Here is a 15828-nt window from a genome sequence, read left to right as displayed (position 1 = left end):
CCTCCCCGCATTCCTGTCCCATGGGAACCAGCATGCAGCAGTTCATGTGCATTTGCTGGGGGCCTTTTCCCAAGTAGTTTGCTTGTCCGTTCTCCAGCGTTAAATCCTGTTGTGCTGTTTCTGGGCTGGGCTGACTCGTGCATTCACTCCGGCATTGCACAGGCGTTTAGGGGTGTCTGCTGTGGGTAAGGTGGCGTCAGCAAAGGCAGACATGGTCCTGCTGCCATGGAGTTCCTGTCAAGAGGGGAGACAGACGTTACACATGTCACCAGGTTCGTGTTTGTGAAGCAGCGTAGAAGCATGTGGCATTGCACACGCGAACGTTGTCCTCTCTGGGAGGACAGGGCGGGGTGGGGGGTTCCTCGAGAGCATTACTGTTTCGTAGGCCGTAAGCAGGTTCTAGGCCGACAGAACTCTGTATGTAGAGGCCCTGGAGGGAGGGGTGAGGCGAGCGGACGGAGACAGGCGGGCAGTAGCCCCAAGGCCTGAGAGACCACATCAGATCCGAGTCTGTCCCCAGCAGACCCAGAAAGGCACTCAAGTGTTGAAACAACGTGCAGTTGTAAACGGCTGTTCTTGTTCTTGTTTGGGGGATAGACGGGAGTGGGATTAGGGAGACCCACTGAGAGACATGCCGAGAAAGAAGGGGTGCTGGTGGGGAGGAGCAGACGAGGGAGAGAGAGACGCCGATGGACTGAATGCGGGTCGGCTGCAGGGGCAGGTGGGCAGGAGGTGCCCCAGCGGGTCTCTGCTGGCACAGGGTGGGTGGCAGTGCCTTCCCTGCAGAGGGAAGACCGGCTGGGGTGAGAGGAGGAGGTACAGCGGGATTCAGTGGGGTTTGAGTTGCCTTCTGGATATCTGAGGGAAACAAGTCGAGAGGGCAGGGAGTATTCTGAGGAAAGGTCTGAGCTGGACACATTGATTGAGAGGGACCAGCATAGAAGTGGTCTTTGGGCCTCAGTGGACTCGCCTGGAGAGAAGGACCGGAAAGAGATGAGACCTGGAGAGCCTTGAGGAGCAGCTCCAGCAGCTGAGTCGAGGAGCATAGCCTGCAAAGGACACAGGGTCCCTGAGAGCCCCGGATGAGGTGCTCAGCTAAAGAGCCCGTCGGCTGAGTCTGCAGAGGCTGCGGGTGACCCTGGGAAGCACTGTGTCAGGTGGACGTGCTGCGAGAAGCAGGCAAGTCAGGCTTAATTTGAACAGGGAAGAAAGCAGGCTGAATTCTGAAGTCAGCAGAGGCAGTGGGGTGTTGAAGATTTTAGAGGGAAGTGGGGGTGAAGGGTGGAGACGGCAAGGGGAGCTGAGGCCCGCTGGGCGGCGGGAGGCCCGGGTGTGCTGGCTGGCATGCACCATAGCTGGCTGCTGCTCCTGGTGCTCCCACCTCCCTCGCCGAGTGCAGGCCCCAGCTGTTTACCAGGGTGCTAATCGGAGTGCCTGACAGGCATTTCAGACTCTCTGTTGACCATTGTGAGACCCTTGCTTTTCCTCAGAGAAACCACTTTAAAGAAGTTGTGTCTTCTGCATCTGTGTTTAATGTCATATGGTCAGAATTAGCAATTAGCTCTTACAGGTGCATCTCGCACATATTTTGTTGACCACATATAAAAACACAGCATCCAAAAAATTCTCTGTTCTTCAGGGTTTGGTAACTAATGGTAAACAATGCTAAAAAAGACACACAAACTAGAAATAACTATGAAAATGGTGGAGGTGAGGCAGCTTCCACCAGGTGAAGTGTGCAGGGTGGACTGACGGCTCATCTGAGGTCACGCTGTGAGGACCTGAGCACGTGGTATGGATGTTGGGTTTGAGTTCTGGAAAGTCATGGTTGGTTGTTGAGGAGAAAACAGTGGGGATCCACAAACACCAGCACGGCACAGGGCCATGAGAAGCAGGGAGACAAGTGGTTTCCTCTCTAGGAAGTGAGTTTCCAACAGTGCTGGGAAGATACCGAAATTAGTATAACCTGGCCATTAACTACTTTTCTCTATTTTCCAAGCTGTTCTCTGCAAATGCTGTTAGAAACAAGAATTTTCTTACTGTCACCATCATAACGTCAAAACAATGTCCTCAGAAGTCGTGACTGAAGTGTGTGCATGTCATCCGAGTGGTTATTTTCATTACGAAAAGTGGAACATGCTTGCTGCAGTGGCAGTCGCAGAGATGAGGCAGCGTCTGAAAGTGGAGGCTCCTCCCCAGGGGTCGCCTCTGATCTTCAGCACCTGCTTGTTGCTCAGGCTCCTCCACAGACACAGGCAGCGTGTGCCTAGCTGTGCACTGTTATTTTCCCATAACTGAAATCATGTCACTCCGTAATGTTTTTTCACACCTTTATTAAGATACCATATACACGACAGTTAATTTTAGGACATTTTCATCACCTCAGAAAGAAGCCACACCCTGTACCTCTCAGCCTAGCCCTACACAATCCCTGATCTACCTCAGTCTCCCTAGATGTTCCTGCATGGATGTTTCCCCTAAGTGGAGTCATTGTATCTGGACCTCGTGTGATGGCTTCTTTCCCGTAGCACATCGACCTCAAGACTCACGCTGAAGCAGTGTCAGTGCTCCAGGCCTTTCTGTGGCTCCTTAACGTCCCATCCACGCACAGATCACATCTTGTCTGTCTGTTCATCAGCTCACGGACACTGGGGTTGTTTCCCCCTTGTGGCTGTTCAGAATCATACTGCTCTGAGCAGTGGTGAACACCATCATGTGGACATTTGTCGTAGGAGTGGAAATTCTGGGTCAAATGGTAACTGAAGGTTTAAATTTTTGAGGAACTGCTACACTATTTTCCAAAGCAGCTGCACCATTTTCTATTCCCACCAGCAGTGTATGTGGGTTCCTATTTCTGCACGTGCTTGTCTACACTTCTTACCTGATTTTTTGATTACAGCTGTCCCAGTCTGTGAAGTTGTCTCTCATTCCCTTTCCTTGATGACTGAGATGTTGAGCCTCTTTTCACGTGCTTACTGGCCATGTATATCTTTGGAGAAACATCTTTTCCGATCCTTTGCCCATTTTTTAATTGGGTTGTCTTTATTACTGAGTCATAAGTGTTCTTTATTCTCGGTACAAGTCCCTCATCAGATATATAATGTGTGTGACATATCTTTAACTTAATAATATATCATGGACATCATTTCAGATCAGAACATGTAAATCTGTTTAACAGCTGCATGGCATTCCATGTTTATTTGATTCAAATAATTGAATGTTTCATGCACTATAGTTTCTTTTAAAATCACTTTGCACCTAGTCCTATGCTGTGAGAACCATCAGCTGATTCTGAACAGAACTTGTTTGTGTCTAGTTTTGTAGACACTTGGTCCTTTCAGAAGAAGGTCACGTCGAGTGGAAGTTGACGTACTTTGCCCTGCAGAAGTATTACCCAACCAGGGAGCAGTATGGGGACACTCTGCATTTCTGTCGGCACTGCAGCATCCTCTTTTGGAAGGTAATAATTTCAACACATTCTTGAAATTTGGGGATTAAAACTTGGTGAAACAAATTATTTGCCTTTATTTTAATTGTAATGGTAAAAGAAAATGGGAAATTCTCTTTGTGATAAGAAAGATAATGAGATATACTTCAGCAAATATGGGGCAGGGGAATAGGTTCATAAAAGTAAAATGTACAACTTGTGGTTTGAATCAGAAATGTTGAAAACTGAGATGTCTGGCCGCCTCTTCTCCCCTCGGATGACTCAGTTTCTCCCTTTTATATGCCTTGGCACATGAGGCAAGAGTGTCTGGTGGGCCATGGGCCGAGTGTGGGGCAGCACCGCCTCCCTGCGGCCAGCGGCCTTTCCTGGCAGGAGCTCTGGAGCGCCCTGCCTGCCCCAAGCTGGGGGGAAGGGGTTAAGATTCCCCAGCTCCATCAACCTGAGGAGGAGCCCCTGCTGCTTCCCCCAGGCCCATAGCCAGAGGGTCCCCTGGAGCGGCTGTCAGGGCAGCCCCTACGCCCCGAAACAGCCTCTCCCGGAGGCCCTCCTCTCAGAGCAGTTCTTGGAGCAGAGGTCCACAGAGGTCCCAGACTGTCAGGTGAACGTGCGGTCTACTCATTCGTGGGACCAGAACTGACAAGGTTTCCTCCTTACCTGCGAGTCCAGCCCTGCGGGGAAAACCTGAACTTGGGAGCATCGTCTCCAGCAGTTTCAGGATCAGAGTGAATTAGGCTCCGTCCTCTTGTTCCCGTCCCGTCATTTGCTGTACTTCTCACTTTGTAGACTGTGTTGGATGCAAGTGGCTTTTCTGCAGCCAGGGGTCTGTACTCCTCCTTGTGGGTAGTTTTATTTTCTTAACATGCTGATGTTGTTGGCCCGGGATGCATGATCCGTGATTTCCCCTGAGTCTGAATATGTATAACTGTGAGATTCCACAGGGGGAAGAAAAGTGGCAAAACTGGTGGGCTGGCCGCGAGTGTGACCGTGTCCTGGACTCACTGCGGCCCTGCTTCTCGGCCCTCGCTCAAGCCTGGGCCCGGGACCTCCTACCGCCTTTGGGGTTAGGGCTGTCCAGCTTCTGCCTGGGAAGCAACGCACCTGCTCATTTCTCTTGCTTTACCTCTACTGGTAATCTGTTGGATGGATAACACAGCAAACTAGACTGTTGGAAAAGAGACCACTTTAAACTTTAGTCATTTCACATTACATTTACGGTAGTGTGGATTCTTTTTTTAAATTCTGATCCATGGCTGAGCAGTGAATGTAAAGACATTGAGAGTGGTTCCTGCGTTGCTGTGACAGAACTTTGTTTACCAAGTCAAAAGTGAGCAGCATCGTGAGTAACTCCTGGTGCCTCCACATGTGAATAGCATGAAACTTTGTTACTTCTAATTGACTGTCCTGTGTTTTAGTATGACTTCCTTCTTGATATTAAAGAGAAAATATGTCCTGTGTTGTGCGGTAGTTGAGTTGCTGTGTAGAGCACTGTTCGACGAGAGCAGGGGACACATTGTTCTCGCTGTGGCACTCAGCACGCACTGCGAGGCACTTGGTCATTGTCTGGTGAGCGAATGAATCAGTAGGTCAGTCAGTCTGTCAGTGATGGATTACAGGCACACAGGAGGGAGCCACCCTTTTGCTCCCTTGTTCCAGCCGCAGGGCACAGACACTCAGGTAGGTGCTGGTAGATGGAGAAGGCAGCTGAGTGTGTGGGGCCTCGGGGTTGCGCCCTGATGGGACCTGCTCCTCTGAGAATTGCCAGCACTCGCTAGAAACATGTGAGGCTGTGTCTTCAGTGGTGTACTAGGGGTGGATGAAATGCTCTAGATTTCTCTTCGAATTGATGCTTCTCCCAAGAGTTCTCTGCTTTTCTCCTGAGCGGACTATTTTATTCTAGAGAAATATTACAAGCAGTGACGTTTTTCTGGGGAAAATACTATTCGTGGGATAAAAGTCTTTCAGTCTTCTGTGATAGACATTTTTCTAAGAACAATATTGGGGAATATTGGAGCCCTCCCTGTCTCTTGAGTAGTTTACAAGCAAACAAATACTCTCCCAGCGCGTGTGCTGTTAGGCAGGGTAAAAATTTGCTGCCCACATATCCTGAAGTATAGAAGTTCTGATTTTTTAAAACTCGAGAGGTGATTTTTAGCTTTCTAGAAGAATTTGCCTGTGAATTCTTACATTTAGCAAGCCTTCCTATCATACTTAATCATGTTATGAAAATCAGAACAGTCTTTCCTAGTAAAGATGCTGCTTCTTCCCGTTCTTGAAATATCCTGATCTCGCTCCTGGGGGCAGTCGGAGCCAGCTCCAGGCAGCTGCAGCCCTGAGGACTGGCCTCAGTTCCCGCAGCTGCGTCGCAGCTTTCTGCCGCACGTCATTCCAGAAGACGTGGGTTACACTCAGCTCTGATTTCTGAGTCTGCACATGAAAGTGTAAAAAAGGACCAATCTCTGGCCTTTCTGACAGAGCCTGTTTCCTGAGTCAGCTCCTGAGAAGGCTGGTTCTTCCTGCTCAGCCTCTCGTCTGCTCTGCCGCGTTCACCCGCTCAACAGTCCAGAGACCGAGTTGGATCCGCCTCCTGGCTTGGCCCAGCTGTCCTGAGGCCACACAAAGTGACCAGTCTCGCTGAGCCTCGTTTTCATGATAAAACCTGCCACACAGGGGGTGTGAGGGTGGAACAGCACTGTGCCTGTGCATAGTTGGAGCTATGAGAACGGTGCCCATGGCATCACTCATTTTCTTTAGCAGCCCAGTAAGTATTTTGTGCTGACCAAGAACTGAGGTAACATCAACCCTTCAAGAGAACAGAGCTGGGGGGATGCTGGTGACTGAATCGTGCCTGGGCCTCAGACACAGGTGGGAGCCAGCGGTGCACCCGTCTCTGTTTTGTATCAGGTATTTTCCCATTTTCCATGTAAATCTGGAGCTCTCTGACAGGCAACTGCCATGCAGCTGCCTCTGCTGCCAGATGTTTTCCCTCTGTTAAAGTGCGGTTTAGCCATGCTGAGTTGGGCTCCCATTTTTCCACCTGCCTTAGTGAGAAATCTCCAAAGTGATAGGAGGGATAACATTTCTGTCTTTAGTACCTGTACAGCAGGGTCTCTGTGGCCATTCAGCTGGTTCATCTCTGCCACCAGACACCGCCTGGCTTGGGGTCTGACTTCATTGGCCCTCAGAAGCCCCAGGGTCACTCAGGAGGTCTGGGGTGGGGGGGACAGTTGCCATGTGGTCAAGAACGGCTGTTGTATTCCCTACTCCTGCCTCTTCTCCATCTGAATTTCTGTGCTTCTCAGCTTTGCAAAACTTCAGTTAAAACTGGGCGTGTCAGGTGGTTGGGAAGCCAGACAAGAATGAGTGCAGTGGAAGGCAGGAGCAGGAGTCGGGACTCTGTCACTTTTTTGTCTCAGTGTGTCCGCTGCCAGAAGCTTGTGCAGATCCCCAGTGTCCACACTGCAGGTCTGCCGCAGTCATCAGGAGCAGAGTTGTAGCTAGAATCTGAGGCGAGGGGGTGACTCCCAGATGCAGAGTCCACTAGTCTGGGTCGTGCTGTGGCACCGTTTCCCCTTGACCAGCACTGACTGGCCGGCCCAGATCTCTGGTGTGGGTAAGGGCGAGGGCGCCGCAGGGAGGCAGCGAGCAGTGCTGGTTCTCGTTCCTCTTCACTCAGCGGACGGCCAGGACGGCGTGTGTGAAGGCAGCAGGCTGTTGCCCATCTTGCACTGACAAACCACAAATAGGCAGAAAGGAGTACCGAAGATGGAGCTCGTTCACTAGCTCTTGGGCTACATAGAATCTGGGTGACGCCCATCACTCTGCACAGAGTAGACTAGACTCTCAGACATGAAAAAGCAATAAGTCACTTTCCAAGGAATCTGTTGCATGCTTTTTCAGTGTAAACTAAACATGGAAATATCAGCATCGCTTTACATTTTTTTCAGTGAACAGTTTTGAAGATGATTTAGCCCTGCAGCCTCATCATTGTCAGTCTGAGAGACTTACAAGGAAATGGAAATGTTTGTCACTGTCTTACTGATTCAGGTTGTATGGATCTTTGGGGTATCTGATGGTGCCTTGTATGCTTACTTTAATATTTTTATTGCCCACATTTAGTACCTGATGATTTCAGTTATTTTCATAAACAGCATGCCTCAGACCTAAGTGCCTGGACACAATCTGGCTCTTCCTAATCTTGACCTTTTCTCTTTTTCCCCCCTTCACTGCACTCCCTCCTGACTCTTTCTTCACCATCTCGAAGGACTGCCGCCTCGCTTTGTTATTCAAGGTAGCTCCATGTTTTCCCATGCATGCACACGTACACCGAGGCCTGATGGTGTGTCTGCAGTGTCTGTGTAGCCCCCTCCACTACCCAGGGGACCAGCTTCGTTAGCCCACAGCCTTTGCTGCCCCAGACACACAGCATGTGTGTGTGACCAGCGGCCAGAACTGCAACTCTTTCTTGCTTATTCCAACCTCCACCAAAGGGTTTTCATGAACTGTCTTGTAGACCAGCACTGAGTGACAAACGCTCAGCCCTGAGGGGAGCTTGTCAGCTTGTGTGTAAGAATTTCACTCAGATAAAGGGCACCGCATGGCTCTTAGGGTGGTCCATCGTCAGCCAGCAGCCACTCTCAGAGCATGCACTGGCCTAGCGTGGCTTCTGACTCCCTCTGCCCTGTATTCTTTAGGGTCCTTGTTCTCTTCAGAGCTTGCCAGTCTTCTTACACAACACCTATTTTCCTTTCATCATTTTTCCTATTAAACACAATTCTGGGTCTTCAGTTGAGCGTGGGCTCCCACCTCCCTCACACTGCAGCAGCCACATGGGCCATTGGGGTGCTGCTTCCAGCTGGTGATGCCCATCACGCAGCATCAGGGATAGCTGATGGGTAGCGGGGAATCTGACCCCCAGCATAGGCCACGACCGGGAGAGGGACACCGCAGGAATTCGAGAATGTGGTTTCAGAATATTCCCAGTGGGAAGCGAGCACACCAGGACCAGGGAGGCAGAAAAGCCCAGGCTTCTGTTCCTCTGACTCAGGACTGGGCACAGCTTCCAGGGACCAGCTCTGGGCCACCTGTCTCTCCATCTCCTTGAGGAGAAATTCCAACAGAATCTCTCCTAAGAAACTGCCCTGCTTGCCTGTGTTTCATCCTTCTCATCCGTTATTTTCCACTTTGCAGTGGGGTCCGGGGTTCGTTTAAACAAACGGCTGGTGGCTGATCTGTGATAATGCCTCTCCCCTCCTCCCGCAGGACTCAGGACACCCCTGCACGGCTGCCAACCCTGACAGCTGCTTCATGCCTGTGTCTCCACAGCACTTCATCGATCTCTTCAAGTTTTAAAGGACCCTCACCCTACTGCGTCGCTGTCAAAGGTGGTACACTGTGTGTTTGTGCAATAGCTGGTAGTGTTTTTTTTGTGACTATACGTGATGACTGGGATGGTGACTGGAGGCCTCCTGGGAGGCCTGCGTTCGCTGGAAAGAACTAGAAGGGACATAAAGGCTTTTCTTGGCGTAGGAATGCACTGTTGCATATTTTCATTTTTGAAAGGGGGTCAGGGAACCCAAGCAAAATCATTTCTACTTACTTCTTTAAGAAATTCCTTTCTTCTAAGCATATAAAATTTGCAACTTTGCATATTTCTAAATGTGGTTCAGAAAAGATTCTGGATTTTCAGCACCACATTCTGTGCTCAACTGACACTAACAGCCAATAATATGCTTCTCAATTGTCAAATGATAGTTTCTTGATTTTGTAGTAATTGGGGCTGGGGACAGAACAATTGATCCTTGTAAATACATTGTGCAGAATATTTATTTTTCTTAACATGTATTTTAACTGCATCCGTTGTGTCCAGATGAATCCTCTTTGAATGCAAAATGAACCTAGGGAAATATCTGCATCTCCAATCTGGTGTCTAGCAATTGGGTTGTAAATTGTGCAAAACGTTTATGACCAACAGAGGTGTTTGTTAGTGGTGTGGCTGCGGTCCTGGGGGCTCGAGGACACTGGCGGGCAGGGAGCCCTGCTCTGCCAGGCCTGTTCTCACCTGAGCTGTGGGGGGACCAGACAACCATGGAGCATTTGCCACGACCAAGTCAGGGCCAGCCCCTGTGGCCTGAACTCGACTGTACTGAAACTACTTTTATAGACAATAAACCATGTTTATTTGCTGATTTAACTTCGTCAGTTTTGCATCTTACTGAAAAGAGTAGCTTTCGTGATTTTGATATTTATTTAAACCTTTAAAAGATTTATTTTTAAATAATGCATGTGCATTGTAGAAAATTTTGAAAATAAAGGTGTATAAAAGAAAATGAACATCACCCATAACCCAACCCCAAAGATGACTGTGCCAGAAAGGGAACACTTGCCCCCAGCAGCTACAGGGGAGAAACGCATTGTGTCTATTTTCATTTTTGAATAGGATCAGAGGACCAAACAAAATCATTTCTACTGCCTCCTTTAATTTTTTTCCTCTAAGCATATTAAAGTTTGTGGTTTTGCATATTTGTAAATAAAGATTCTGGATTTTTCAGCACACATTCTGTGCTAAACTGACCCTAACTGCCAAGAATATGCTTCTTAATTTCAAATGGTAGTGTCCCTCCAGGCATGTGTTGGAGTAGAAGCTTTCATAAAACCATAAGCAGCCTGTACACCACTTTCATTCTATAACCAGCCTTTTGCTCAAAAGCACTTGTGAAAACATGGTTTTGTTGGCTGCATAGTATCAACAGATGGAACAGTCTTTACATCGTGACATCAGGTCATTTCTGACTTTGGCTGTTAACATAAGTAACTGTGCATCTGATCATCTCAAGATAAACGAGAAGTAGAACCAAGGGAATGAGTCAGATATTTGAAGGCTATTTCAAGACTGCTCATGAGAACAGAAATTGTGAGAATCCTTCTAAGAGATGGAGTCCGTTGAGGCCACATTCCCCAAGGACAGATATCGTTGTTTCTTTTCTGTTGGTGCTGTTTTAATATGTGAGGTTGGACATTTCTTCTGTGTATTTATTGGCCGTTGGTTTCTGTTTTTGTTATGTTTTTTAGATTACCTAATGTGTGTTTGCCTGTTTTACTTTTGGGATGTTGGTCTTTTCTGTATTAATTTCTTCTTGAGAGGACATTAACCTCTTGTTGCAGCTCTTTTCCCCAAATAACAATATGAATAGTGTAGGGAGAAGGGTCCAGCATTCCACTGTGTTAGCACATATCGCAGGCACCAGACACGCTCAGACCCAAAACTGCAAATGTGTGTTGACAAAACCTACTGCAGGTGCGCAAGGCACATGGTGCTGGGTGCAGGGAGGTGAGCGATGTCAAGGAGGCTGGAGAATTGAAGGAAGGAAGCAGACAGAAGGAAGACAGTTTCGAGACACTGATCAATTATTTACAGAAGATCAGACGACACCAAACAGCAAGAGATGAGAAGTGGAATCGTCATAAATTCACGTTTGATGGTATTTTGAATACAGGTTCTGTTAGGGGGCCCACCCAAAGTAGGCATGCCACTCCTCACTGGATTCACCGATCCTTCAATTTGTTGATTTGCAGTGAAGCCAAGAGTCCAGGGCACCACAAGCCAGAGACCAGGCGGTAAGTCTCACACGCCCTTTGTCCCCTAACAAAGGCAATGCCATGTCTTAGGATGGAGTCCCTGGTCATTCACATGGGACCCGTGCCCAGTCAGCACTGCCACGGGGGTCTGCCCAGAGCGTCCCTGGCTGAGCCCACAGGAACTGCTGTGCCCAGGAAGCCAGTGTTGTGTGGACATCCGGTCACAACTTCCCTTTGCCTAATTTTGAGGTATGAAAAGACGTGTTTCTCATCTACTCTGTGAATACATCTGTGTCAGAAAGAGCCAAGCAGTAGCATTTCCATAGAGGATTAAGGCACAACTCTGTGACAGTTTATCATGTGACCCTGTGCCTGCATGTACGTTATGCATATTCACTGTACAGGTTGTATGAGGACAGCTATGTCTACTGTATAGACAATGTTTAGGGGTCTATGTATAGTTTTTGCCATCAATGCTTTTAGAATCACATACAAACTACACTGATCTTTTATCCTGCAGCCTTGCTGCAATCATTTATTAGATCTAGTAGCATTTTTGTAGATTCCTCAGGAGATGCTACATACAAAATCATGTCCTCTGCAAATAGAATTTTGCTTCTTGCTTTCTGTCTGGGGCCCTTTCTTTCTTGCCTGACTTTCCTGGCAGGAACCTCCAGTGCAGTGTGGAACAGCAGAGCACAGGCATCCTGGTCCTGATCTGAGGGAAGCTTTCAGGCTTTCACCCCTGAGTGATGTTAGCTGCGTGCTTTGTAGACGCCATTATCAGGTTGAGAGTGTCCTCTTCAGTCCTACTTTGTTGCTATCACAAGAGGGTGATGGATTTTGTCAAATGCTTTCTCTGTGTCTATTGAGATGAGCACGTGGTATGGCCCTTCGTTCTGCTAATGTGGTGTGTCACATTATTGATTTTTGAATGTTGAACCAACCTTGCATTCCTGGGCTTCAGTCCCATTTGGTTTGGGTGTATTATCTCTTTTTACATAGTTGTTGGATTTGGTTTGCTAGTGGTGTACCGAGGGCCTTTTCATAAGAGATGTAGTCTGTGCTTTTCTTGTGGTGGCTTTGTCTGGTTTGGTATTGGTGAAAACAGCCTCTTAGAACTTGCCTTCTTGGAAGTGTTCCCTCCTCTGTTGTTTTTTTGGGAAGAGTTTGTGGAAGATTGGTGTTCATTCTCCTTTTTTAAACATTTGGTGGAACTCCACATGAGACTTGCAGTTACTGAGGAGAAGCTTCAATTTTCAGTTCAGTCACTTCTTCCCTCTTGGAAAATCCTCTACCCTTTGCCTGAAACAGGATGAAGCTGTTGTCTTGGCATGTCTTCTTAAAACTTCTCCTTTTCATTTTGGAGGCCTAACCTGGCAGGTAATGGGCTGTGCAGCTTAATCTCTGCTGCTCATCTCCATGATTACCAAAAGTGCAGGGTGCTGCCCTCTGAAAACCACGTTTTATTTCCTTCATTAACTATGTGTGTGAATGCACATGCCAACTCCACACGCCTCCTTCATTCTCTACTAAAGACAGCACCAGACAGTACCTGGCGAGATGCCAGAACTCTGCAGCAGGCGCAAAGGGAAACTGAAGGATCTGTGGCCCTGGTGCCTGCTCAGCCCTTTGCAGCCCGACTGCCAGCACCCTCCTGGCTGAAAGTCCCAGGGTCTACACTGTCCTCAGCCTAACCTCACCTGCTTCTTTCTGGGTGTAATTGTCTCCTGCATCTTCACCAGAATGAGCCCTGCTTCTTGTCCCTTTCCACTGTTCCTGCAGAGGAAAGAGACTCAGCTTTTGGGAAGCAGTGTCCCTGGAGGCCCACGTGCCAAACACCAGAGCCACTTGTGACTCAGCCGAGCTTAGCCTCTCACAGATGTGGTCCCCATCTCCCAGAGTCCCTGCAGGAAACTGTGTGGCTGTGTGTGTGCAAAGAGGCACCGGCCCTCTTCCCAGGACCATGCCATGGGCCCATGTGGCCCAGGGCCCCTTCTCACCTCACAGGTGCACATGCAGTGCTCGCTTGCTCACCACTACCCCTCTTTAGAGTTGTCACCACCTGGGTTCTTCCACAGACCGTCTCCATCGGTGCCGCCTACACAGAACCCCCATCTCACGAGGAGAGCTCCCAGGAAAGGCTGTTAACCCATCCAGTTGTCCTTTTCTTTGCAGACCTCTCTCCTTCCCACTGTCACTGCCTGGAGCAACATAACAGCAAGTGACGGAGAGTGGAGAACAGAGGAGATGCTTAGAGCACAGCCAAAGAGGAGGGTCAGGGAGGGGCTTTTCCCACGCTGCTCAATTTCTCTGCCTCTCCCTTCGCTCCCACACTGTCACCAGGGGTCACAGTTCAGAATGGCGGGTTCTGGAAACAAATACTCTTGCTAAAGACAAGACCTTCCGTGTCAGACAGGAAGAAACCTCAACTGCGTTGTTTTGTTTTTTGGATAAGAATTTCATTTTTATTTGATAGTCATTTGAGAGATTTGCACAGGCGAATGTCAGTAGCTTTTTACTAATCCACATAAAAAATTATAATGTCACAAAAAAATTTTAATTATGGTAAAGTACGCATAAAGTTTACCATCTTGACCATGTTTAAGTGTCCAGTTCAGTGGCATTAAGTGCATTCACATTGTCGTCCAAACATCACCACCATCCATTGCCAGGACATGTCTTATCTTCCCAAACTGAAACTGTCCCCAGTAAACATCAACTTCCCATCCCTCCACCCATCCCCTGGCAGCCACCAGTCTACTTTCTGTCTCTGAATTTGACTACCCTAGATGCGTCGTGTAACTGGAACCATACAGCATTTGTCTTTTTGTGACTGCCTTGTTTCACTTAGCCTAATGTTCTCAAGGTTTATCCATGTTGTAGCATTTGACAAGATTTCCTTCCTTTTTGAGACTGAATAATGTTCCATTGCTTGGATAATGCCACATTGTGTTTATACATTCATCTGTGGATAGACACTTGGGTTGCTTTCCCCCCTTTTGGCTGCTGTGAATAATGCTGCTCTAAACATGGGCAATACAGATATCTCTTTCAGGATTCTGCTTTCAGTTCTTTCGGATATAATCCCAGAAGTGGAACTGTTAGATCAGATGGTAATTTCTATGTTTAGCATTTCGAGGAACTACTATAGTATTTTCCATAGTGGCTGCACCATTGTACATTTCCACCAACAGTTCACAAGGGTTCCACTTTCTCCACATCCTCACCAACACCTGTTATTTTCTGGGGTTGGTTTTTTTTTGTTTGTTTTTGTATGGTAGCCATCCTAGTGGGTGTGGGGTGGTATCTCATTGTGGTTTTGATTTGCATTTCCCTGATTAGTGATGGTGAGCATCTTTTCATGTGCTTATTGGCCATTTGTGTGTCGTCTTTGGGGAAATGTCCATTTAAGTCCTTTGCCCACTTTTTAATTGAGTTATATGTTTTTGTTGTTGTAGGAGTTCTTTATATATTCTGGATATTAACTCTTCATTAGTTATAAGATTTGAAAATACTGTCTCTCATTGTATATGCTGCCTTTTCACTCTGTTGATTGTGTCCTTTGATACACAGAGGTCTTTAATTTTGATGCAGTCCAGTTTCTCTCTTTTTTGTTTTGTTGGCTGTGCTTTTCGTGTCATATTCAAGAAATCATTGCCAAATACAATGTCATGAAGGTTTCTCCCTGTTTTCTTCTAAGAGTTTTATAGTTTTAGCTCTTATTGTTAGGTTTTTGATCCATTCTGAGTTAATTTTTGTATATCGTATAAGGTAAGGGTCCAACTTCATTCTTTTGCATGTGGATATCCAGTTTTCCCAGCACCATTTGTTGAAAAGACTGTTCTTTTCCCACTGAATGGTCTCAGCACCCTTGTTGAAAATAATTTGACCATAATGTGAGAGTTTACAGGCAGACCTCAGAGATATTGTGAGTTTGGTTCCACACTACCACAATAAAGCAAGTGTCACAATAAAGCAAGTCACCCAAACATTTTGGTTTCCCAGTGCATATAAAAGTCATGTTTGCACTGACTGTAGTCTGTTAAGTGTGCATTAGCATTATGTCTCAAAAATCGATGTACACACCTTGATTAAAAAGTACTTTATTGCTAAAAAATGGTAACCATCACCTGGGCCTTCAGTAAGTCATCATCTTTGCTGGTGGAGGGTCTTGTGAAAAATGCAGTATCTGCAAAGTGCAGTAAGGCAGAGTGCAATAAAACGAGGTATGCCTGTATTTCTGGGCTCTCCGTTCTAGTCCTGTGGTCTGCATGTCTCTCTTTATGCCTCTACCACACTTTTGATTTATGGTAGCTTTGTAATAAGTTTTGAAATGAGGTGTGTGAGACCTCCAATTTTGTTCTTCTTTTTCAAGGTTGTTTTGGCTATTTGGGGTCCCATGAGATTCCATTTGAATTTTAGGATGGATTTTTCTATTTCTACAAAAAAATGCCATTGTGATTTTGATAGGGATTGCACTGAATCTGTAGATCCCTTTGGGTGGTATTGACATCTTAATAATCTGAAGACTTTGAGGACTACATCATGTTCACTACCCAAAGTCTAATTGCACAGAAACTGAAATATGATGTACACCTGAAATTTATATAATGTTATAAACCACTGTTACCTCACTACAAAACAAAAATGTCTTCTAGTCCACAAACATAAGATGTTTTTCCATTTATTTGTGTCTGGTTTAATTTCTTTCAGCAACATTTTGTAGTTTTCAGTGTACAAATCTTTAGCCTCCTTGATTAAGTTTATTGCTCTAAGTATTTTATTCTTTGTTGCTGTTATAA

General features: G+C 47.0%; 1 protein-coding gene across 8 annotated transcripts in view; it reads left to right on the top strand.

The window, feature by feature from the left end:
- FBXO25 (F-box protein 25) overlaps positions 1–9638 on the top strand; it is a 63367-nt gene extending 53729 nt beyond the window's left edge. For 4 of the 8 annotated variants that reach the window (XM_044760458.2, XM_070500096.1, XM_014867386.3 and 1 more), the window contains exons 9-11: positions 3317–3460; positions 7710–7736; positions 8708–9638. In XM_044760458.2, coding sequence (XP_044616393.1) covers positions 3317–3460; positions 7710–7736; positions 8708–8797 — 261 coding nt within the window. In that variant the 3' untranslated portion in view covers positions 8798–9638. The remainder of the gene's footprint in view (positions 1–3316; positions 3461–7709; positions 7737–8707) is intronic. The other 4 variants (XM_014867389.3, XM_070500100.1, XM_070500099.1 and 1 more) reach the window with 1 other exon arrangement.
- The last annotated feature ends 6190 nt before the right edge of the window (positions 9639–15828 follow it).

The sequence above is a fragment of the Equus asinus genome, chromosome 27 (genome assembly GCF_041296235.1).
Source record: "Equus asinus isolate D_3611 breed Donkey chromosome 27, EquAss-T2T_v2, whole genome shotgun sequence".
Classification (NCBI taxonomy): Eukaryota; Metazoa; Chordata; class Mammalia; order Perissodactyla; family Equidae; genus Equus; species Equus asinus.
The sequence above is the reverse complement of the archived record's forward strand: the minus strand, read 5'-3'. Positions and strand labels throughout refer to the sequence as shown.